The 26,089-nt window shown below is 36.4% G+C and overlaps 1 protein-coding gene across 1 annotated transcript; it reads left to right on the top strand.

Moving 5' to 3' along the window:
* Positions 1-306: 306 nt before the first annotated feature.
* On the top strand, positions 307-23,087 carry LOC101742259 (organic cation transporter protein). The gene is made up of 8 exons (XM_004927438.4): positions 307-431; positions 5,054-5,085; positions 8,002-8,210; positions 14,193-14,424; positions 14,678-14,933; positions 20,139-20,780; positions 21,310-21,491; positions 22,776-23,087. Exons 2-8 carry the CDS (start codon positions 5,056-5,058, stop codon positions 22,938-22,940), a joined length of 1,716 nt encoding a protein of 571 aa, XP_004927495.1. The 5' UTR covers positions 307-431; positions 5,054-5,055; the 3' UTR covers positions 22,941-23,087.
* The last annotated feature ends 3,002 nt before the right edge of the window (positions 23,088-26,089 follow it).

Here is a 26,089-nt window from a genome sequence, read left to right as displayed (position 1 = left end):
TTATTTTTATTATTTTCACCGTTGAAATTATACTTCAATATAAGTATTATGTTCGTGTACTTTCAGTTAAATTTGCTAACATACTAACTCTCTGTGAGCTGCGTTATTGCTGCGGTGTATTAGTGTGTAATATTTACAAACTAATAGTCAAACCGGTATAAAATGAGAACTCAACCAAAAAAGGATATAAAGTATTTAACCTCAGTCGGCAGTGTCCTGTCCAATTAATTCCAGATCCTTGCATCGGTGCCAGTGCACGAGTTATGCATTCATGAATATTTAATGCAATGACATAGCCAAGTGCAAAATTCCAACGCGTGCGCATAATTTTGCCAGTCTTTGTCGGGCTGCGCTTTGGAGCCCTACTGTCCGGGTCCTGTGTATAAGATATATTTTACTATTCAATAACAAGAGACCGTGTGTCACAGCAGGTAAGAGCGACGACGGTGCAATAAAGCTTCCTTCCACTGTGCTTATCTGTTTTCTGCGACTTTTGTAACATAAATTAACGAGTTAAAAAAATAAATATAACAGAGTTTGTCTCGCGAGTTCTTCTCAATTTTGGAATAGTCAAGTTAAGCTACGGGTCACGGTTATGTATTGAGGTTAGGTTAGCAAGTAATCGGATTTTAATTTAGATCTAATTCCACCAGACATGTACCTAAAACTTAATAACGCAAAATACTTAATAACGAAGTCCATAAAACGGATTTGATTACGTGGGAAGTATTTATTGGCTTGGCTGTGCCTCTCACCATTGGCATATCCTATATCATCTACACTAATATTATAAAGAGGAAAGATTTGTTTGTTTGTTTGTATTGAATACGCTCCAAAACTACTGAACCGATTTGAAAAATTCTTTCACTGTTTGAAAGCCACACTATTCCCCAGTGACAAAGGCTATAATCTTTTTTGAAAAAAATTAGGGATCCTTACTAAAACTTCAATAATGGAATTCAAGGTGTAAAAAAATTACCTAAAATATTCTTTACATCGCGTGCTCTGCGAAAAGTATTGATGATAAAATAAAATAATGTACTAGACTTTGTAGCACACATATTTACAAAAAGTGTCGCGGCAGCATAAGTCTAACTATTAAAGTTATGCCCCCACAGCAGCTGAAATATTATTGCATAACCATGTCAACAAATGTAATGAAATTTTTAAATTTATGAAAATTAATTCAAGCAATATAATAAAAAGTTTTAATAGCCTTAATGCAAAAAATACAGCTGACTTGTGGGGAATATCAGTAAAGGTTTTGAAGTCTGTAATAGACATAATTGCTTCTCATCTTGTTACTATTTTTAATGATTGTATTAAGTGTGGTGTATTTCCTGATATAATGAAACATAGTAAAGTGGATCCTCTTTTTAAATCTGGTAGTACTGATGACCCCTCTAACTATAGACCTATTTCAGTACTCCCTACGTTGAGTAAAATCTTTGAAAAAATTATTTTGACACAACTTTTAGAACATTTTAATTCAAATAACCTGCTTCATAATAAACAATTCGGGTTTACAAGGGGTCGCTCTACAACTGATGCAGGTGCTTATCTAATCAAAAATATCTTTCAATCTTGGGAGGAATCGCATGATTGTCTTGGAATTTTCTGTGACTTATCCAAAGCATTTGACTGTGTTGAACATGAAACATTGGTGAGGAAACTACATCACTATGGTATTAGGGATGGTGCATTGGAACTTATTACTTCCTATTTATCAGGAAGGATACAAACAGTAGATGTGAAAGGTAATAGATCTTCAGGCATCCTGTTGAAAATGGGTGTACCTCAGGGTTCCATTTTGGGTCCTTTTTTATTTCTAATCTATATAAACGATTTGCCTAGTTTTATTGAGTCCCGACACGAGGTCGTATTATTCGCAGATACATCTTTATTATTTAAAATTAAACGACAATTACAAGTCTATGACGAAGTGAATGATGCGATTTCGTGTGTGGTTTATTGGTTCCGTATCAATAACCTATTATTGAATAGTAAGAAAACTAAATGTATTAAATTTGCTTTAAAATGTATGAAATCATCTTTTAATGTGAGACATGTAGATAGTAATGTAATTGTTTCTGAGGAATCATTGGAGCTTGTTGAGTCAACCGTATTTCTTGGTATAACAGTGGACTCCAAACTGCAGTGGGGACCTCATATTCATAAATTGGCGAGTAAGCTCAGCTCTGCAGCATACGCAGTAAAAAAAATTAGAATGTTAACAAATGCGGACATGGCCCGTTTAGTTTACTTTAGTTACTTCCACAGTGTCATGTCCTATGGCATTTTGCTATGGGGCAATGCGGCCGATGTAGAAATGATATTTATTCTGCAGAAAAGAGCTATACGTGCTATTTATAACATGCACTCAAGGGAATCCCTGAGGGAAAAATTTAAAGAAATTAAAGTTCTCACTATGCCATCCCAGTATATCTTTGAAAATTTGATGTATGTTCGTAAACATATTGAGGAGTTTCCTAAAATGTCGGACATACATAATAGAAATACTAGGAACAAACACAAGCTTGTTGTGCCGAGGAGTAGGTTACATAAGATACGAAATTCATTCGGGTGTTTGTCTGTGCGCCTGTACAACAAAATCCCACAAGATGTTCAGAACCTACATATACATAAGTTTAAAAAAATTTATTAAAGAACATCTGTGCAATAAAGCTTACTATAAAGTCAATGATTATCTAGAAGGTTGCACAAAGTGGGAATGAGTTGCTCGCTCCGGGCATTTCAATATTGTAAAATTGTTATATTATAATTACTTATTGTAAAAATGAATATTTAAAAAAATCTAATATTAAAAAAAATCTAATATATAAAAAAAAAAGACATGCCCGCTGAGTTTCTTGCCAATTCTTCTCAGGACGGAGGCTAATTCTTGTGAATTGGCGGTAATTCTTTTGACGTTCAACAAGTATGTACTTTCATTTATGTTGAATAAAACTTTTTTGATTTGATTTGATTTGCCGCAATAAATGTTCTTTTATTTTAAAAAATAAAACAATATCAAATATAGTTGAAATTTTTGTTAAAGACCCGAGCGGAGCCGGTGCGGGCCGCTAGTGTGTAATAAAGCAACAATATAAAAAAAATTGTCATCATATTTTCAGATATGAGACGTTAACAAATCTAAAATTTAGATTGTTCAGAAAACAGTTTTCTAGCTAAAATTAAATTTTAGTAGCTAATTAAGATAAAATAACACATTAAATATAACAGCAATACGCATTGTACGATAGTACAAAATGGATTAACGAAGATTATGATTGCTCATTTCAATTAATCCATGAAAAGGCCATCATTCTGTCCTTGATATTGTTTTTATCCGGGTTTAACTTTAGAACAAAATGTAATCAAATAATATCACGAATCCTATTTACATACAAAGCATCCCGAGCGGTCTTGTACTGTAGGAAGTAGTCAAGCAAGTAGCAGTCTGCACATCAGCGGGACTCGAGATAAACACCAGGCCATAGTTTACCCTGAGTACCGTCCGATTGGCCTCCTCATGTCTCTAGGCAAACTGTATGAGCGTCTGCTCTACAAACGCCTCAGAGACTTCGTCTCATCCAAGGGCGTTCTCATCGATGAACAATTCGGATTCCGTGCAAATCACGCTTGTGTACAACAGGTGCACCGCCTCACGGAGCACATTCTCGTAGTGCTTAACCGACCAAAACCGTTCTCCACGGGGGCCCTCTTCTACGTCGTCGCAAAAGCGTTCGACAAAGTCTGGCACAATGGTTTGATTTTCAAACTATTCAACATGGGCGTGCCGGATAGTCTCGTGCTCATCATACGGGACTTCTTGTCGAACCGCTCTTTTCGATATTGAGTCGAGGGAACCCGCTCCTCCCCACGACCTCTCACAGCTGGAGTCCCGCAAGGCTCTGTCCTGTCTCCGCTCCTATTTAGTTTATTTATTAACGATATTCCCCAGTTAGCCGTATTCGCCGACGATACGATCATTTATTATTCGAGTAGAAACAAGTCTCTAATCGCAAGGAAACTCCAGAGCGCAGCCGTAGCCCTAGGACAGTGGTTCCGAAAATGGCGCATAGACATCAACCCAGCGAAAAGCACAGCGGTGCTATTTTAAAGGGGAAACTCAAGCGTATTTCTTCCCGTATCAGGAGGAGAAATATCACACCCCCGATCATTTTTTTCGGCCAACCTATACCCTGGGCCAGGAAGGTTAAGTACCTGGGTGTCACCCTGGATGCATCCGTGACATTCCGCCCGCATATAAAAACAGTCCGCGACCATGCCGCTTTTATTCTTAGCAGACTCGACCCCATAATCAGTTAGAGGAGTAAAATGTCTCTTCGGAACAAGGTGACACTTTACAAAACTTGCATAAGGCTCCCTCCAATTCCTAGAACTCCGCTTTTGCAGGTTAGCCGTCGGAGCTCCGTGGTTCGTGAGGAACGTTCACCTACACGACGACCTGGGCCTCGAATCAATCCTATGCCTCATGATAATCGCCTTATCTTTACCTCCGCTGACTACTCCTCGAATCCTGATCACGCAGGGGTCAGTCACTGTCGACGCCCTAGACACATCCTTACGGATCAATCAGACCCAATAACCGTTGCGTTGCTAGCTCTAACACTAGGAGCAGGCTTAGGGATCCCGGTAGCCGTACTCGTCGAACTCGGCAAAGAGTTCGACGTGCAACATAACCTAAACATCAGCCCGCTGAGTTTCTCGCCGGATCTTCTGAACAGGTCGCGATTCCGATCTGGTATTAGATCCATTCACGAAGCAGCTGCTCTTGAGTTCTTAAGTCTCGTTGAGCTAGCGGTAGGCAGCGCCTTGGTTCTGCCCCTGGCATCGCTGAAGTCCATGGGCGACGGTAACCACTCACCATCAGGTGGGCCGTATACTCATATGCCTACAAGGGCAATAATTTTTTTTTAAGAAAAAGCCTTTGCTCGCCTATCTGTCCTGGTGAAACTAAAAAGGCCTCTGGGCCATCAGTTAAAAATGTAATCCTGAGACATTAAAATATTGTTGTTTTTTTTTGCAGAAATGGATAAACAAGCGGCAGTTCACCTGTTGGTAAGCGAATGCGATTATTCTCAAGTTTCAAGAAACTAGGTCGCGAGCTCACACACCTCAATATTGTATCAATACCAATTCGTTGAAAATATCTTAAAAATGGGGAGTTGTAAAAGGACAAACCCGAAATCCATACAAACTTGGGCCTGGCGTTACAGTGCTAGAATTTGGGCATAAGTTACAATACCTAAGAAGGTTTCATGAGCCCAATTTTCAGGTCTCCCAGCAATGGCCAAATTGGTAAAATCAGACAATGTTTACATTTTAGGTTATGTTTATTGTTCGAGATAGTTTAATAAAAACGATATTTTTAGGCTGTTTCCTACTAAAGATGAGTAATTTTTTACGAAACCTGTTGCAGCAACAGGTTGCTTTAAAATAAAAATGGAACCTGTTACGAGAAATCGCGCGTTAGGTTGTTTACGAAAACGAACGAAAGCCAAAAATTAAAAACAACGTAATGCGAAACGCGCTGCGCACGAAATGATTTTTTTAAGGGATTTTATGATCTGGTAACTAAGACCTTTAGGTCAGTCTTATTTTAATTTTAATGAAAACTTTTTTATATGAAAAACTATATTTATATGATAACTTTTTTATATAAAATATAAATCATTACGTGCTCCCATATTATCTCATCACATTCCATTTCATTTTATTTCATGCCTTTTTTATTTTTATTTTTTATTGCTTAGATACCCATCGACGAGCTCACAGCCCACCTGATGTTAAGTGGTTACTGGAGCTCATAGACATCTACGACGTAAATGCGCCACCCACCTTGAGATATAAGGTCTCAGTATAGTTACAACGGCTGCCCCGCCCTTCAAACCGAAACGCATTACTGCTTTACGGCAAAAATAGGAGGGTGGGCGGCGCGGACTCACAAGAGATCCTACCACCAGTAAAATTATTAACGTAACTACACCATAGAAAAACTCAAAGTACCAAATCGACTTTTTCATATTATATTTAAGATTGCCAGTTGAAAATATTTTGAATTGCCGCAGTTGCCGATATGATTTCGTGTCATAACTAAATGGCACAGTTATTTATTTCTTTTAATGATTTTTGTTAGTAGATTTTGGTTCTTTACGTTACGTTATTCAATGAGATTAAGTTTATAGTCTGGCCAGCGAATCATGGCACAACTAAATAGCGGCAATCCAAAATGTCTTCAGTTGGCAACATTAAAGATAACATAACACGATTTGATACATTTGTGTTTTTCTATGGCATAGTCACATTAATATAAAAATGCAAAACTACCCTTTCATGCTATATTTAATGTTGTCAGTTGTAGATATTTTGAATTGCCGCCATTGTAAGTAGTTGCGTCACGATTCGATGGCCATACTCTATTTACATTGATTAAAATACCTATAAAAACAGTCATTTTATTTTATCCTAAAGCAAAAGAGTATTAATTATTTTTTACACTCGATTTCCACTAAATCGATCCTATTTTATGGATGCTCTAATTCTAATCCGCACGTTTGTGGAGCTAGTTACGTATGTATATTGAAATAAGTGTTGCAGATGTTTACAAAGATTGTTTAAAACAAAAAATTGAATTCAACTTATTTTCTACACTTGGCCATTGTCAATGAAGCTAAGATTTCAATAGGTTAATCAAGCAAAATAGACGAATTTTTTGGTACATATCTCATTCGTGTAACGCTTAGGCCCAAAATGGGGTTTCTCCTTTTGTTAACATCCATTTATTGTTATAAAAGCGCAAAACGAATGAAGAACTTTTGGATAACGACAAAGGGAAGATTTTCCACCGAACGTGTAATATTGCAACCGTAGACCGACCGATGGCCCGAATGTTGTTGCTCGAAAATTTTATATTACATGCAAGCTTATCTTGAAAATGTCGTAAATGAGATTCAGGCATCAAGGCGTCGAATATCTTGCGTTCTATGATGGTTACTGCGACAAACTAACTATTTTCAGCAAACAAAGTAAATCGGGACATACAAATATACGTAATGTAATGCTCTGAATGTAATGAAATTACTTATTCTGTTTGGCTAAATAAGGTTTCTTTAGTTTTTAGACTAACTAAACAACCCGACCGTTCTTTTACACTGTAACTTCCAACCCCATAAATTTATTACACATTGACACAACACGGGTTCGGTAACTTAGTTATTTTATCAGTTTTATTAAATTTGCTACCATATGAAGACAACTGCGAAGCGCTAGAAGCCCTAGCGAATTTCAAATTTAAGCATTATGAGCATTCAGTGCCCGACGAAACTACTCGTGTCTGTCAACTAACAGACAACACATCCCAGAGTGGACATGTACAGCATTAAGCGTGCTCAAAATCACCTAATGGTTTAATGGGATAACAGCCTATGCTTTTTTGGTAGTAAGGACAGCTTAGGGCTTAATTTGCGGAGAGAAGACAAGTTCGATATAATTCACCCGACCACAAGATTAAAGTTTTTTTTTTTTTTTATTGCCTTTGTAGGCAGACGAGCGTACGGCCCACCTGATGGTAAGTGGTTACCGTCGCCCATGGACTTCAGCAATGCCAGGAGCAGAGCCAAGCCGCTGCCTACTGCTAAGTGAAATACATAGATCGTACATGCGAGACGCTTTGTCGAAAGTCTTATATATCCGCCATAAATATTATCATGGGTATTGACGCGACCGTTGCACCTGACTCAAACAACAAAAGGGTATAAGTACGTAAGCTATTCACACTCAGGTTTATCAATAGCCATTATCTGCTCACGTTGTTTATAAAAATACGACTACACATCGCCTCTGTAGTTCATAGCGCACTACCAAGCTGACCTTTACCAAACAAAAACATCAGCTTTTAAAAAAAAGTACCTAACTCCGGGAAATGTATTAAAGGTCAATCAAATCAATTAACTGGATATTGAATTTATTAATTAGAAAATGGAAGATCGAACGAAAAACGCCAACGGCGACATAGAAGATGAAGGCGCCAAGCAGAAGGTGAATCTAGACACCATCCTAATTGAAGAGCTGGGACAGTTCGGCTGGTTCCAGCTGAGGACCGTGATCTTGGCTGCCATCATGGTGATCTTCGCTGCTTGGGGAGCCAGTGAGTTCATATTTACCACCGCCAGGATCAGTTCAAGGTAAATAGAGCTTGGTATTAATGTAAGATAATTAATTGATGGCCTTCTTGACCTGCTCCGAAAATTAAAATTATATTTATTCGAAAGCATAATATAACATGTGAACTAAAAATACTTTCGATACAACTAAATAAAAACAAAGAATAAGTAACAGGAAATTGTGGATTTTTCGTTAGTCTTTAGAAATTACAAAATAGCCGCTTTTTATTTGTAATTCACAAAGAATGAGACACTTTGTATTTCGCGGCAGGAGTGGCCCGGCCCGTATCACTCTGGGATCCAAAAATACTAATAATAATACGCTTTTATTAGCTTCAGACATATGTATGTTAGTATGTCACGGAATCTTTGAACATGATTTTTACCCCCTTCAAAACGTCGGATTAACTAGAAATTTGGTATAGTTATTAAGGACCGATGGCAAGTCAATATTAAAAAAATAATTGAAAAAATTGAAATCCAACTAAAAAATGAAAAATAAATAACAGTTTAAAAAAACTAACAAAATAGAAATAGCTTTTATAGAAAATTCAACTAGAAAAAATAGAAAATAGATTTTAATAAATTTGAATTAAAAATAGTGTAAGAAAAAATGATTATTTTAAATTAAACAATTATTTACTTTTAGATCCACTAGTATGCTATTTATACGAATCAATCAATCAATCATCTATGCAATCATGAACACTATGCTATTTCGTTTAGTATCTATCTCATTTACCACAAAACATATTATTACATGAGGCGATTCAATAGACCTAATTAATATTTGTCGGAATTTTCATTAAAATACGTTAACAATTATTGAGTTATTGTAATGCGCGTGTTCGTAACATACGAGTATATGTTCCCGGAATCATAAGTATTCGTATGATTTCACCGACGTATGAACAACAGAGAGTAATTAAATCTATCTAAAAATTTTATAAATTTATTAAACGCGCTTATGCGTGCGTGCTTGTATATTCCGTCAACGGCGTCTGGTAAACTCTATCAAGTTCATGTTTCAACATTATTTGATAAGAGTTTTTGATGGTAGCGACCATAGGCACTCACATGAGGCGGGCTGTCGCCTATCTGCTTTGAAATGCTCTTAAAAATAAACTGACCGCGAACTAATTATTCTTTTCGGTTTGATGAATGGGACACTGGTTTTTTTTTATTGCGTTCATTAGCAGTCCTATTCTATCCTATCCTATCCTATCCTATCCTATCCTATCCTATCCTATCCTATCCTATCCTATCCTATCCTATCCTATCCTATCCTATCCTATCCTATCCTATCCTATCCTATCCTATCCTATCCTATCCTATCCTATCCTATCCTATCCTATCCTATCCTATCCTATCCTATCCTATCCTATCCTATCCTATCCTATCCTATCCTATCCTATCCTATCCTATCCTATCCTATCCTATCCTATCCTATCCTATCCTATCCTATCCTATCCTATCCTATCCTATCCTATCCTATCCTATCCTATCCTATCCTATCCTATCCTATCCTATCCTATCCTATCCTATCCTATCCTATCCTATCCTATCCTGTCCTATCCTATCCTATCCTATCCTATCCTATCCTATCCTATCCTATCCTATCCTATCCTATCCTATCCTATCCTATCCTATCCTATCCTATCCTATCCTATCCTATCCTATCCTATCCTATCCTATCCTATCCTATCCTATCCTATCCTATCCTATCCTATCCTATCCTATCCTATCCTATCCTATCCTATCCTATCCTATCCTATCCTATCCTATCCTATCCTATCCTATCCTATCCTATCCTATCCTATCCTATCCTATCCTATCCTATCCTATCCTATCCTATCCTATCCTATCCTATCCTATCCTATCCTATCCTATCCTATCCTATCCTATCCTATCCTATCCTATCCTATCCTATCCTATCCTATCCTATCCTATCCTATCCTATCCTATCCTATCCTATCCTATCCTATCCTATCCTATCCTATCCTATCCTATCCTATCCTATCCTATCCTATCCTATCCTATCCTATCCTATCCTATCCTATCCTATCCTATCCTATCCTATCCTATCCTATCCTATCCTATCCTATCCTATCCTATCCTATCCTATCCTATCCTATCCTATCCTATCCTATCCTATCCTATCCTATCCTATCCTATCCTATCCTATCCTATCCTATCCTATCCTATCCTATCCTATCCTATCCTATCCTATCCTATCCTATCCTATCCTATCCTATCCTATCCTATCCTATCCTATCCTATCCTATCCTATCCTATCCTATCCTATCCTATCCTATCCTATCCTATCCTATCCTATCCTATCCTATCCTATCCTATCCTATCCTATCCTATCCTATCCTATCCTATCCTATCCTATCCTATCCTATCCTATCCTATCCTATCCTATCCTATCCTATCCTATCCTATCCTATCCTATCCTATCCTATCCTATCCTATCCTATCCTATCCTATCCTATCCTATCCTATCCTATCCTATCCTATCCTATCCTATCCTATCCTATCCTATCCTATCCTATCCTATCCTATCCTATCCTATCCTATCCTATCCTATCCTATCCTATCCTATCCTATCCTATCCTATCCTATCCTATCCTATCCTATCCTATCCTATCCTATCCTATCCTATCCTATCCTATCCTATCCTATCCTATCCTATCCTATCCTATCCTATCCTATCCTATCCTATCCTATCCTATCCTATCCTATCCTATCCTATCCTATCCTATCCTATCCTATCCTATCCTATCCTAGGAATCCAATTACTATTTGAATTTTACTAAATAGTTATCTTTGAGAATTTAGTTTCACAATCTAATTAGATAAAACTTATGTCTAATATACATAGTAGTAGTAGTAGTAGACATAGCGTGCGATCTTTACTTCGGAAGATTGTTTAATAAACTGCAAATATTGTCGCTCAACTCAATGATGACGTTGCTAAGTATTACTGTTATTAATTGTTGTAGTAATATTTGTTGAACCTGATTAAATTAGCCCATAAAGTTCTCGTAGTAGTTTCCGTGAGACGAAACTAAACAATAGTGGATGCACGACCGTTTACGTTTTTGCCAAACCTATACCTCACAGTGTTCAACTTTCCTGTTCAAAATAAACAGCAAGATATATGACACATGCCATAAATTTTCATTTCTAAAGTCCAAGCCACGCGTAGTTAGTTGATTAACGCGTGCCGTAGGGTTTTGACTTTCATAGTGGCGTTTAATTTTATCGGCTTCTCGTTGCGCGCTGGATGCTTAAAGAGTTTCTAGAGCTTAATATTTCTAGGTAATATGTATCTCCTTGTGTAAATTGGTGAGGTCGCTAGTTTTCTCGATATTCAGTTATGGAGCGGAGACCTGGACACTGAAGAAGGCTGACAGAGACCGAATAGACGTCTTTGAAATGTGGAGCTGGAGAAAAATGCTGCAGATTCCATGGACCGCCTCCTCCAGAATAGACACCAACGTGTCTATTCTGAGAGAGCTTCATATCAAAACTAGACTTTCCACTATATGCCTTCGTAGGGTGCTGGAATTTTTCGGACATATTGCTCGTAAAGAGGGTCACAATCTAGAACAGTTGATGGTGACAGACAAGGTAGATGGCAAACGTCCCAGAGGACGCAGTTCCACGAGATGGTCGGACCAAATACGATCTTCTCTGAACGTCAACTTCCACAATGCCCTTCATAAAGCTAAAGATCGCAGCAGATGGAGGGAAATCGTAGAGGAGAAACTAATCTAGCGGGGGAGTCACGACCCTCGGTAATGAGGAAAACGTCGCGAGGAGAGATGTATCTCCTAGAAATAACAAACATTGAAACATCGTGTATAAAATTAAAGCCCGAAATACCACGAGAGTTCTGTTGCTGTGAGGAAAGCAATATGTTGATTTTTTGGCTGTTTGGGTTATGAAGCAGTCACGCGATCCGGATCCCAGGGCAGAATAGACGTTGTTATGATACAGTCGTGACGTCGACGGCGCGCCACAAGGTCAGCGACATTCGCCCAGTCTATAGGCTGTGTTCCGAACTTACCTCTGGTACTAGTCCCCGAGCTCTTATTGATCTAATGTTTAATTAATGTTTCATTTAATGCGACAGTTAAATATACTTTTCTATTGCTTAGATGGATGAACGAGCTCACGGCTCACCTAGTGTTCAGTGGTTACCGGACCCGAAACGGTGACTTCGAAAGGACGTCTTGTGAGTCTGCACGGGTAGATACCACCAACCTAGCTATTTCTGTCGTGAAGCAGCATTGCGTTTCGGTTTGAAGGGTGGGACAGCCGTTGTACTCTAAAAATTGAAAACTCTTGTCTCAAGGTAGGTGGCGGCATTTACGTTTAAGATGTCTATAAGCTCCGGTAACCTCTTAAAATCAGGTGGACCGTGAGCGCGTACACCCATAAAAAAGTTTCAAAAAGGAAGAGTTTCTTTATTCGATTTTATGTATTTTTTTGTATATTCAATGATTCTTTCAGCCCTTGTGGACGGGTCGATTTTGAAAGTATTATTTTTATTATAGTTTATGTAACTCGCGAGTTGCCCCCAATTTTTAAGTTTAACTGATGGTTTCATTTTTCAAGATATTTATCAATTTTATTTACTTTGATGAAATTGAATTTTAAATTCAATGTTTGTATATGATTTCACAAGGGGGTATTTCGTTAAAACAAGCTTTTTCTTTATCGGCAACATTGTTGGCTTCCTGGTTAATCCGAGCGGAACGTACAACCGCTTAGTGTAGACAGTGATACCTATATGTATGAGTATAATCTAATTCATAAATTAATCAAAAGATTAATACTAAATCCGACATAGCATTAAGTACAGATAAAAATTACAATAATCTTTGAAATTTAAAGTAGACAAATTATTACGAAGCAAAAATATTGATATCTATCAATATGTATAAAAATGAATTGCTGTTCGTTAGTCTCGCTAAAACTCAAGAACGGCTGGACCGATTTGGCTAATTTTGGTCTTAAATTATTTGTAGAAGTCCAGAGAATGTTTAAATGAATATGAAAATGCTCGGAATTAAATAAAAATAACAAATTTGGTTTTTTCTTTAATGTGTCCCCCGTCGGACGGATTCCTTTTCTTTGTTTTAAGTTTATTTTATACTAGCGACCCGCCCTCGCTTCGCTTCGGAAACATTAAAACACACATGAAACGAAAAATATAAAAAAAGTAGCCTATGTTCATCAGGGACAATGTCGGCTTCTAATGGAAAAAGAATTTTTCAAATCGGTCCAGTAGTTTCGGAGCCTATTCGAAACAAACAAACAAACAAATCTTTCCTCTTTATAATATTATTATATTATATATATTATATTATATATTATATAGTATAGACAAAAGTTTAGGTCTTTTATTTATCGATTGAGGCACTACGAAGTCTGCCGGGTCAGCTAGTCTAAAATAAATAAATTAACCTAACATACTTTGTTAATGCCCGAAGATTACGGATTTCAATTAGAGTTACTTATACTCGACGTTGTCCAAGCTCATTAAATTTTATACAAGTTCTCGATAGCAACTCGCCTGGTTCTACACCATTCTAGTTCGTTTTTGTATTGTTTTATGAAACCTAATGACTCGCTCCGAAAATAGTCATTCAATTTGGAAATGGTAGTAGAATTCGTCGAACTTTGGTATTTGTAGTGTAGATACGTACAAATATTTTTTTGCATAGACGGTCTCACGGCCTTCCACACTCGCCATATTAATTGGTAATAAAAGCCTATAAAACATCACAATTCTTATTAGATCTTATGTCTCAATGTATAGTATAACTGCTGTCTCATCCTTCCGACTGTAATGCATGACTGCTACGCGGCAGAATAAGCTGAGTGGTGGCCATACGCGTGCGGGTTCGCAAGACGACTTACCATGTCTACGAAAAAAATAAAATTAATTCGTTTTCCTGTTTGCTTAGCATTTATTGGTCTTTCTTTTAGATGCCTGATCCCGGAATGCGAACTGGCTTCAAACACCGTCTTCGCTCCGGAATGGAAGCCCAACGCCATCCCGGCGACCAGCTCCGGATTCGACAACTGCTTTCGTTTCGAGAACGCCACTAGAAGACCAGACGTGATCGGCGACACCTGCCCCGCCACCTTGTTCAATCGGGAGAGGGTTGTCGGCTGCGACTCATTCGTCTATCAGAACACAGACACGGTCGTGTACGATGTAAGAACGACTTTGAATCATTCACAGAAACTTTCTTTCGATATTGAAAGATGACGCTGTAGATACTTGATACCAAATGAACATTTATTAGTTCAATTCGAAGGTTTTCTTGCTACAATCCCGGACGTTTATGCGGGTGGATCGTATTCAAATGTAAATGCTCAGCAGTAATATGATGCTGGCTATGATTAAGTTAAGCTTAGTATTCTTCTCCTACTATATTTATTATATAAGTTAATATCTATTTTCACAGTACGACCTCGCTTGTGACGAATGGCGTCGCACCCTGATAGGATCTATCCGTACTTTGGGAACTCTAATGGCCCTGCCCATCACCGGCTACATCTCCGACCGCTGGGGCCGAAGGATCGCTCTGACCATGAACGCCTTCAACACGGCGTGGCTGGGCGCCACCAGATATTTTGCCGGCACGTACATAGGCTTCACTATATCTGAATTCGCGGAGGCTATGTTTGGGTCCGCTGGATTTTCTTGTGCCTACATTTTGCGTAAGTAAATTTTGAACATTCAAAAATGTAAGTGCACTTTAAAAACTAAATAATAGCTGGTTTTATAGCAAGATAAACTAAAATTATGCTGTTTTATCCTGCTCATCCTGGGCAGATTATTAGGTCAAGCTTTTAAAATGATTGTATTGCCGTGAGTTCTTATCACGTTTGCGAATTATATGTAGTATTAATTGAACGTCTTGAAATTTGTGAACATTACTAATAGGTGCATTACACATACGGATAGGTGCAGCTAACAAAAGCATGTTAATGAAATGATTGATATTGATGTATTGACGTAATTGATCCCAAATGATTTGGTACCAATATTATAGACGCCAACAATGCCAGGCATAGAGCCAAGCCGCTGCCCAAAATATATGTATGTTTCAAATCAGGATGCAACATTTTGTATAAAAAGCAGTAGCTTGCTTTTATCCAATGTACTGTAAAGGAAATGAAGACATAAAACAGATTAGATTAACGAAATTCACTCCGCATTCCATTCCTAGTCTTTATCATTGGATTAGTCAACTGTCCAATTTGTTTGTAATTAATCAAATTCAACGTTGTTTACATATATTAGTACATTTCGTTTCCCTCTTGTTATGTGTTCTATCTTATTTGTTTTGATTTCAAATCAATAAAACCCATTTAATCTGTTAATTGGTTTAGCCGTACAATGTCGTCTGCTAGTTTTCCGCGTTCACCTTCCTCTGTTTTAGCCGTTTCCTCTTTCACATATAATCGTTATAGTATCCAAAAAAACTTTATTAGCTGTCGAAGGCAGTATACGATTCATCTGATTGTATGTTATTATTGTAATTTATACAAGAGTTGGGGCACCGGTAATGCTGAGTTACAGCAAAGCTGGTGCCCTTTTGGTTTTAGCTGTTCTGTAACAAATTTATTGATGTGGGTGTCTAAGTAGAGATTTAGTTAATACATAGCCGTCTCCAAAAATCGACATTTTCTTTGAATTATTTCTATATCCTTTTCATAGCCCCTTTCACCATGAGATAAAAAAAATTAGTGCTCTGGTATGCACTCATTACCCAGTGTGCCGTGAGATAGTAAAAAGGTTAAAGCAAACATAATGGCCTCACGTGTGGATGTTATGTTGTCTATTATCTCCGGCAATAATCATGATATTGGTCATGAGCTGCTCTGCTCATCAAAGAGAAAAATATACAAAATTCCTGTAAACAGTGTACTCGTCTCGCAGCAGGAAAACGACAAGTAGAAGAGTTGTACATTAGATCTTCTACAAAAATTTACATAAAAATTTTACAACACAGATAAATTGTCAAAAAAATCGGTCCTTGAATTAATATTTAATCTCAAAGTATTCTCGGTTCGTAAAGATAATTATTTACGTTTAAATTTATATTAGGTATAATTTATTATAAGGTTATTATCTTTATTATTTTACATTGTTCCTTACGTTTTAGACTCGTACCTTTTTAATGAAAAAGCAATTTTATAGTCTCTATGTAATAATTACTTTTTACTTATCAAGATTTTAAAAAGTTTAATCTTATTTAATGGCGTGTAAATTATCATGCAGAATAGCGACAATAGGCTCGCGGCGTCGTCTGTGTACGAAATACAACAACGATACGACACGGATGCCAGCTGTCACATTCAAAATACTTAAATTTTGGCATAGAATGGAAATATAATATCTTACGTGCTTGGTCAATGTCAAGGAATCAAATTTGTATACGGAAGAGACCTACCTAAAATATATGTCAGGAGGGATTTAACATTTCAAAATACCTATGCTCTGCTTGTAACACGCAACTGTCTTGATTTTTGTATAAGTATCCATGAAGCTAACGCTGTCCTAATCCTGTTTCAAAGCAACAAATACTGCTACAGTTGATCGGTCTGGTGGAGACGAATGCTTGCTATTTAGGCTCTGACACGCACACACCTAGATCTACAGTCGCCGGAACTTAGATATGAAGTTGCGGTATTCTTTAAATATACAATAATTATAGTTGCTAGTATTCCTTATATTATTAACATGTCATATATTGGACAAAATTTCGAATTTGGAAAAAAGTAATTAAAGTTCCTTACTTCAGTTCCTTACTTAACCATTCTTTTACTTTATTATAATCTTCTTATATTTCAAGTTGTGATAGTCTATTACCAGTTTAATAAAATTTAGCTAGTGGAATATGGTGTTTCGATGTAGGTACCTTGATAGCTGGATCCAAATTTAACAGTATCTGTAAGCCAACTCTTAGCGGTATTAAAATTAAAAGCTCTTCCACGAACTATACCATATTAATAGACGGTCCATTAACTACTAAACTTACTGGTCTTACTGGTAGTAGGACGTCTTGTGAGTCCAAACATTTAGGTACCTGCATATTTCTGCCGTGAAGCAGTATAGCGTTTCAATTTGAAGAATGGTGCAGCTGTTGTACTGTAAAAACTAAGGCCTTAGAAAGCATGTCTCAAGGTGGGTGGAAGCATTTACATTGTAGATGTCTCTGGGTACCAGCAAACACTTAACACCAGGTGGGCCGTGAGCTCGTCCACCCATCTATGCAATAAAAAAAACCTACAATTTGCAAGTATTACTGTAGCTGTTTTTGTTTTTTGCACTCCGGATCGATGAACTGATGCTTCTTGATTCAAATCAAATCAAATCAAATCAAATCAAATCAAAAAAGTTTTATTCAACATAAATGAAAGTACATACTTGTTGAACGTCAAAAGAATTACTGCCAATTCACAAGAATTAGCCTCCGTCCTGAGAAGAATTGGCAAGAAACTCAGCGGGCATGTTTTTTTTTTTTTTTTTTTAAATATTAGATTTTTATTTTTATTTTAAATATTATTATTTTTTAAATATTCATATTACAATAAGTAATTATAACATAACAATTTTACAATATTGAAATTCCCGGAGCGAGCAACTCATTCCCACTTTGTGCAATCTTCTAGATAATCATTGACTTTATAGTAAGCTTTATTGCACAGATGTTCTTTAATAGTTTTCTTAAACCTATGTATATGTAGGTTCTGAACATCTTGTGGGATTTTGTTGTACAGGCGCACAGACAAACACCCGAATGAATTTCGTATCTTATGTAACCTACTCATCGGCACAACAAGCTTGTGTTTGTTCCTAGTATTTCTATTATGTATGTCCGACATCTTAGGAAACTCCTCAATATGTTTACGAACATACATCAAATTTTCAAAGATGTACTGGGATGGCATAGTGAGAACTTTAATTTCTTTAAATTTTTCCCTCAGGGATTCCCTTGAGTGCATGTTATAAATAGCACGTATAGCTCTTTTCTGCAGAATAAATATCATTTCTACATCGGCCGCATTGCCCCATAGCAAAATGCCATAGGACATGACACTGTGGAAGTAACTAAAGTAAACTAAACGAGCCGTGTCCGCATTTGTTAACATTCTAATTTTTTTTACTGCGTATGCTGCAGAGCTAAGCTTACTCGCCAATTTATGAATATGAGGTCCCCACTGCAGTTTGGAGTCCACTGTTATACCAAGAAATACGGTTGACTCAACAAGCTCCAATGATTCCTCAGAAACAATTACATTACTATCTACTTGTCTCACATTTAAAGATGATTTAATACATTTTAAAGTAAATTTAATACATTTCGTTTTCTTACTATTCAATAATAGGTTATTGATACGGAACCAATGAACCACACACGAAATCGCATCATTCACTTCGTCATAGACTTGTAATTGTCGTTTAATTTTAAATAATAAAGATGTATCATCTGCGAATAATACGACCTCGTGTCGGGACTCAATAAAACTAGGCAAATCGTTTATATATATTAGAAATAAAAAAGGACCCAAAATGGAACCCTGAGGTACACCCATTTTCAACGTGGTGCCTGAAGATCTATTTCCTTTCACATCTACTGTTTGTATCCTTCCTGATAAATAGGAAGTAATAAGTTCCAATGCACCATCCCTAATACCATAGTGATGTAGTTTCCTCACCAATGTTTCATGTTCAACACAGTCAAATGCTTTGGATAAGTCACAAAAAATTCCAAGACAATCATGCGATTCCTCCCAAGATTGAAATATATTTTTGATTAGATAAGCACCTGCATCAGTTGTAGAGCGACCCCTTGTAAACCCGAATTGTTTATTATGAAGCAGGTTATTTGAATTGAAATGTTCTAAAAGTTGTGTCAAAATAATTTTTTCAAAGATTTTACTCAACGTAGGGAGTACTGAAATAGGTCTATAGTTAGAGGGGTCATCAGTACTACCAGATTTAAAAAGAGGAATCACTTTACTATGTTTCATTAAGTCAGGAAATACACCACACTTAATACAATCATTAAAAATACTAACAAGATGAGAAGCAATAATGTCTATTACAGACTTCAAAACCTTTACTGATATTCCCCACAAGTCAGCTGTATTTTTTACATTAAGGCTATTAAAACTTTTTATTATATTGTTTGAATTAATTTTCTTAAATTTAAAAATTTCATTGCATTTCTTGACATGGTTATGCAATAATATTTCAGCTGCTGTGGGGGATGAATTTAGAGATGTGGTAGTTGAAACTGGAATGTCAGAGAAAAACTTTTCAAAAGCATTAGCCACATCTTCATGACTAGTTACCAATTTATCGTCTATTTTTAACGAGAATTCTTGATGGCTATTTCTGACTTTTCCACTTTCTCTACCAATGATGTTGATGATTATTTATGATAAGATGTTTTTTAATACGCTTTTATTAGCTTCACACGTATGTATGTTAGTATGTAACGGAATCTTTGAATATGATTTTGACCCCTTCAAAACGTCGGATTAACTAGAAATTTGGTATACTTGTTAAGGACCGATGACACTTCAATGTTAAAAAATATTGAAAAAATTTAAATTCAAAAAAATAATAGTAGTTGCTGGGTGCTTTTCAGGATATTATCAAAATAACCCTTCTTCTCATATCTGTTCATAAAATATTTATAACTACTGATACCATGCACCCCACGCTTTTCATCATTTTTTCTTACAACTATTTTTAATTCAAATTTATTTTCTATTATTTAGTTGAATTTTCTATAAAAGCGTATTTTGTTAGTTTTTTTAAACTATTATTTATTCTTCATATTCTATCATTAAATAAACTCAATAACTACGTCTTTTTGTATATTTATGTTATTCTTATACTTTCAGTGATGGAAATCGTTGGTCCGAAGTACCGGGTAGCAGCTGGTGCGACAATGAACACCTTCTTCTCAATCGGTCAGATAACCATGGGCCTCATCGCTTGGGCTGTCCCAAACTGGAGAATGTTCACCCTCGCCCTCTATCTTCCTCAACTATTTACCATCTCATACTTATGGATCATGACTGAATCCATCCGGTGGTACATGAGTAAAGGAAGATACGAAGAATCTGAAGCGTTGTTAAAGAAGATAGCTAAAGTTAATAAAAAGCAGTTGTCTGATAAATCTCTGGTGGCGCTGAGGGAAACCGCTGAAGAAGAAAAGAAAAAGCAAGCATTAGAACAAGCCGAGCGAGTCAACGAGCCCTGGTTGATAGTTCAAGTATTTAGACATAAGAAAATTCTGATTAGATGTATCGTGTCTCCGGTCTGGTGGATAACAAATACTTTTGTTTACTATGGCCTTTCCATCAATGCTGTGAACATGTCAGGAAATAGACATCTAAACTACATTGCAGTGGCGGCTGCTGATATTCCTGGTTATTGGTCCGCCGTGTTTCTGATGGCCAAGATAGGCAGAAAGCCGGTATTGATTGGGGCTTTCTGGATATGCGCTGCCTGTCAGCTTGGATACATATTTATGCCGGACGGTAAGCATTTTAAACTATTTTTTCTATTCGATGTTTAATACGTGCTTGTCATAAAAGTTGTTGTTTTGCCTGATTATTACTAGTAAATTGGTCTGTAATTATTACTGTCGGTAGAGAAAATTTACCAAACTAGGTACTTGGTACTTTAAAAAAATTTCTTGACCACAATTTTTTATTTTCAATTTGATATTCATGCAATTTTGCATTTATCATGAACTCGATTACAGACAGATATATATACATATAAATGTGACGTAATTCATATTTATGTATATTATGTTTCGTTAAAGGTAATGCGTGTTCTGAACTATGTATTATGTATACACACTGAACAAGTTCTCTAGTCTAGAGCAAAGTCTTTAAAAGTTAAAGAAATTGAAATTGATTTAGTCTTCGCTGATTCCTTGTAATGTTCAATTCCTTGAGGTTTGAGATACGCAATAAATTGAACTTTTTAATTAAATAGTTCAATTTAATATTTCCTTCGAAAACAAATACAAACTTTAATAATTTTAATTTCTCTTCTAAGGTTTATACGGAGCCTCCCTAGCGCTGTACCTGATTGGCAAGTTCAGTATAGCGATGGTAATGACCTCGGTTTACGTGTACACCGCCGAGTTATATCCCACCAAATATAGACACAGTCTGTTCGCCTTTTCTTCGATGATGGGCAGGATTGGATCCATTACTGCACCTTTGACTCCTGCATTTGTGAGTATTTTAATTTCAATACTTTTTTCATTGTCACATTGGCAGTTTTCTTTGTTGGGAAGCAACATATACAAACTATTATCTGTTATTGGGAAGTCAAATCTTCTTTGAATAAAACCATTATGTCCGAGTTTTCGGAGATAGTGTAGGGCACTGATAAATCAGTACGCACCGTAGATACTCTATACGCTATAAAAACACCACAGAGGAACGTTGGTTGGTTAGGACTTCTTAACTTCTATGTAATATGTATGTACCTACGTAGATTGGGGGAATCGGGACACATTTCAATTCCAACATAAAATTTCAGCGATTTTTCTTATAAAACTGAGATTAAAATAGTGCCGGAGGCTTAAATTTTCGTATACGATGGATTATTATATATAAGGTCATTGCAAAATATGGACAAAAACCAATTCACCTTGGAATTGGGGTGAATCGGGACACGCATGGGGACAATAGAGTTTTCGATAAGGATAGTGCTGCTCAGTTATTGCTAGGTAGGCACCTACCTTTAGGTAGTTAACTTTTCAATGTATTTAATCAGTTACAAAACTTTGATAACTAAATTCGACTATTAATATTCTTGAACAATAAATAAAAGTCATTTTCAATTCAACAGAGTTAAATCTCTAACAACCCGACAATAGTATTGTGACAATCCAGATTTATCTCTATTCAACTCCTAGGCCCTTTTCCCCTCAATCTATTGTAATCATTTTTATTGCAAGGCAAGGGTCGTTCCTGGACATCAGTACCAGGAGTAAAGCCAAGCTGCTGCTACTTTCTAATCTTCTACTTCTTGCTTCTTGCTGCTACTTCTTGTCATTGTAATTCTGAATCAACACTTAATTTTTAATCAGTGGTGGATTTACATTAGGGTCAGTCGGGACCAGTGCCCAGGGCGGCAAATTTTTCAGGGCCGCAAATTTTAAAAGTAAAAAAAAAAATTTTTTAGTCTTATCAAGATTGCTCAATAAAATTAATTAATTCTAATAATTTATAATTTTATTTTTAATTGATAATTCAAGAAATTCAATTCATCTATTATTTGAGAATTATAACTTTGGCACTTTTGATAAAAAATTATAATCAAAGGAGATTTAAAATAATAATCGATTTTTCTATTTTTTGTAATTAAAGAAATTTAATTAGTTTTTTTTTTATGTAATATAATTATCCTTTCACCCTTTGTTTAATTGATTTGTATCGAAATGTTATAACATAAGAACATAATACTGATCACAACAGGGCAGACCCGGTTAACCGGTTTGATTGTTGCAGGGAGCGGCAACGTTTGACGACATGCCCTTTGTCCTATTCGCAAGTTTCGCTCTTTTATCTGGTGCCCTGATCTTCCTCACCCCCGAGACCCTCGGTACCACGCTGCCTGACACCATGGAGCAGGCTTCCGAAATCGGACAGAAGAAAGAAGAAGAGAAAATATAAGAAGAGATAGAGGAAAAGGGATGTAATATTTAAACTAAAATGATTAAGAACATTCATATCGTTCATCCAAATAGTTTTATGCTCACTGATGTTAATATTAAGTTTTTATAAGATGAATTATTTTGTAAATAAAAATTTTTTTCAGTACTAAATATTTATTATTTGGTTTCTTTGTAATTTTGAACCACTGAACGTGATGTTCTATTTAATTCAAATCTTGCGTTAATTTTGGGACATCCTATACCAGACAAGACGATAAATATAATTTTAAATAGTTTTAACTCGATACGGTTTCACTTCACTTTTATTAACCCGGTGTCATGGGGGTTGGGTCAAAATGACCCGAGACGTTTTTGTTAGCTTACAGATTCGTAATTGCGCAAGTGACGATGCCGTACCTCTCAATAGCTGGAATTTATGACTTCCTCTAAGCATTGTTTACAATTATTTTGTTGTGCTGCGACCGTGCTTGGAGCTAACTGTCACCAAAGTTAAAAAAGGGTAAATATGACCCATCCCCGTACTCGGTGTAACAGTTTTGCGCCATTGTTTCCAAATATGGCTTTTATGTTTTTTCATTGTTTTAAGTGTTGTTATTTTACATTTTATGTTTGAACTATCGTTTCTTACTATTTTACTATCTTTTTATTGGTATATCGAAAAAAATGGATCGTGAGGAAGGAGAACGAGAACATATTTTATCAATTCTTGAAGCATATGACTCGGATGTCATTTCCTCTGATCAGGAGTCTGCTGATGTGAAGTCTGCACCATAACAACAGTATTGATAATTCAACTGGAGAAAAGCAAAAGTTGTAAATCAATACGTATTACAATTCAATAAAATATGGAGTGGATATGGCTGATGATTTGTACGCTACATAATAATATGACGTGTGTTGCAATTCAAAAAAACTGATCTTTGAGTTTTCCACGCCTTTTTGAACATGTTTACTGTCAACAGACTTACATACATACATGGAATCAATAATGAGTCGAACCAAAAGCAATGTCTATACCTGATGAAACTAGGCCTTGCCCTTGTGAGTGAGCATCTGAGAGTCCGCCAGAATGTGATACGTTTGCCTCGAGAAATGCGAAAAAAATAGGATTATTTGTTAGCGAAGATTCGAAAATGCCTCCAGCTAAGAGACCCAATACTCATAAGAGATGTTAGGTATGTCCTGCGAAAAAACACTGCCAAACAACCCATACATGTTATGGTTGCAAACAAATATATTTGATCTGAACATGTCGTACTTTTCTGCAGTGATTGTATTCACAACGATGATTCTGATTAGTTTTAAGTAAGTTTTATCTAATGATATCGTAGTTAAGTTTATAAAAGTGCTATAAATAATTAAAGACTATCAATTATTGCAAATTAATATGAGATTAGGTCAAGGAACACCATTTTCGTTGATTTTTACGTGTTTATGTTTTGGAAGGTTTAAAGATTTAATTACGATATTCTGCAATACAAATACTTGTTTTATTTACTAAACCATAAGACAATAAAGTCATTACCACAAAAAAAATATATTTATTTTAATATTATTGAAATATCTTAAGTCAAAATATCGGGTAAATATGACACACCCCCACGTCCGTGTAGTCATTTTCCACCCCCATGACGCCGGGTTAAAGTCATTTTACTTTATCTGACCCTTGGAAGACTCACAGATTTCGTGGTCACTAGAGGTTAGGGTATTTGATTTGATTTTTTACTTTTTATTGCATAGACTGGTGCCCGAACTTTCGGCCCGCGGTTACACAAGGGTTATTTTCCACTGAGCGAGTACATATACTTAGAGGTCCAGATGTTGCTATGAGCACGTTAAGCAAGTTTTTTTTAAATTTTTCTCTGGATACCTGGCGAATCTAGCTTGCATCAGATCTCACTAAAAATCTAGGAACTGCTTCGTTGATGGCCTGAGGAACTTTTTTTGCATATATGGAGGGAGCACATCTACAACCCCCGTCATCCCATTTTTACTATCGCTCCGCCAGTCCCAAGCGTTACATACAAGGCAGGCCGTTAGTTCATCTCCTCGTTTATTCGATTTTTGCGGCTTCACCAGGCAATCGTTCGCTTGCAGGCCATAAAGATTCACACCCTATTGTTACGTCGCAACAAAATTCTAAAAAATATAAAATTAATGCAAAAAACATTACACACAAACAAACTATTAGTAGAGTTATTTTGTCGCTGCAGTTTTGGTCATAAAAAGTCGGAGCGGTGATAGTTGTTACAATGAATGAAAACCGCGCACTTTAACCAGTGATAGCTTCATAATGACTATATAAGGTATTCGTTGGTACTGGAAATCAAATTCTTTCTAGAACATTCGATAACAAACGCCCACAACGTAGGAGCCTAGAAATTTCGAAAAAATGCGATAGCGAACAACGGGTCAACGGCTTGTGAATGATTCCATTTCGCTCGATTGGACTATTGCTATCTCAGTAGCACAGGAGCTTTTGGTTTTTGTAGTCATGATTCTATTAAATTCTTTATATTAAATTCTGGCGCCGACGACCGCCAGTCCGTCGTCCCGAGGGGGAGGGTGATGGGAGAGATGTGCTCCGCACTAAGCGCTTCACTTTCCTCCCTTTGTCTTTTCATGAGTTCTGTCTCATGCGAGGTTTGGATGCTGGTTGTTGAGCGACAGGAGGTTTTAGTCGGTTCAACTCCGACATGCCCCGCCCTCCATCCCCAGTGGAGGGCGGAAGGTCGGTGACTTCTTGCTGACAAAAAAAATATATATTAAAAATTGCCACCGAAAAATTGTACACAAGATTGTTCATATGAAATTATAAGCTCGTAGTAATGTAATTGAAATGTTCGCATTGACACATATCTTAATTTCGTTTAAGTTTTAAGGCCAATGGTATAAAAGTTAGAATGCTATACTTAAATTATACTTCCTTGTATATTCTTAGTTCATATTATTATAATGTAACACAAACACATAGCTGGAAGTTCATTTACTACATAGATTATCGTGCAGTTATGATTTCTCGATGTACCGGCGAAATAAATATCAAAGGTCATTGCTTCACTCAATATATTTATTGGTTTATATTGGTCAATATATTATATTTTCTTTTGTACCTCATAGCGTAGTGAAATGTTGATCATCCGGCAT

Source organism: Bombyx mori, chromosome 23 (genome assembly GCF_030269925.1).
Source record: "Bombyx mori chromosome 23, ASM3026992v2".
Classification (NCBI taxonomy): Eukaryota; Metazoa; Arthropoda; class Insecta; order Lepidoptera; family Bombycidae; genus Bombyx; species Bombyx mori.
Note: the sequence above shows the minus strand (reverse complement) of the source record. Positions and strands in the feature narration are given on the sequence as shown.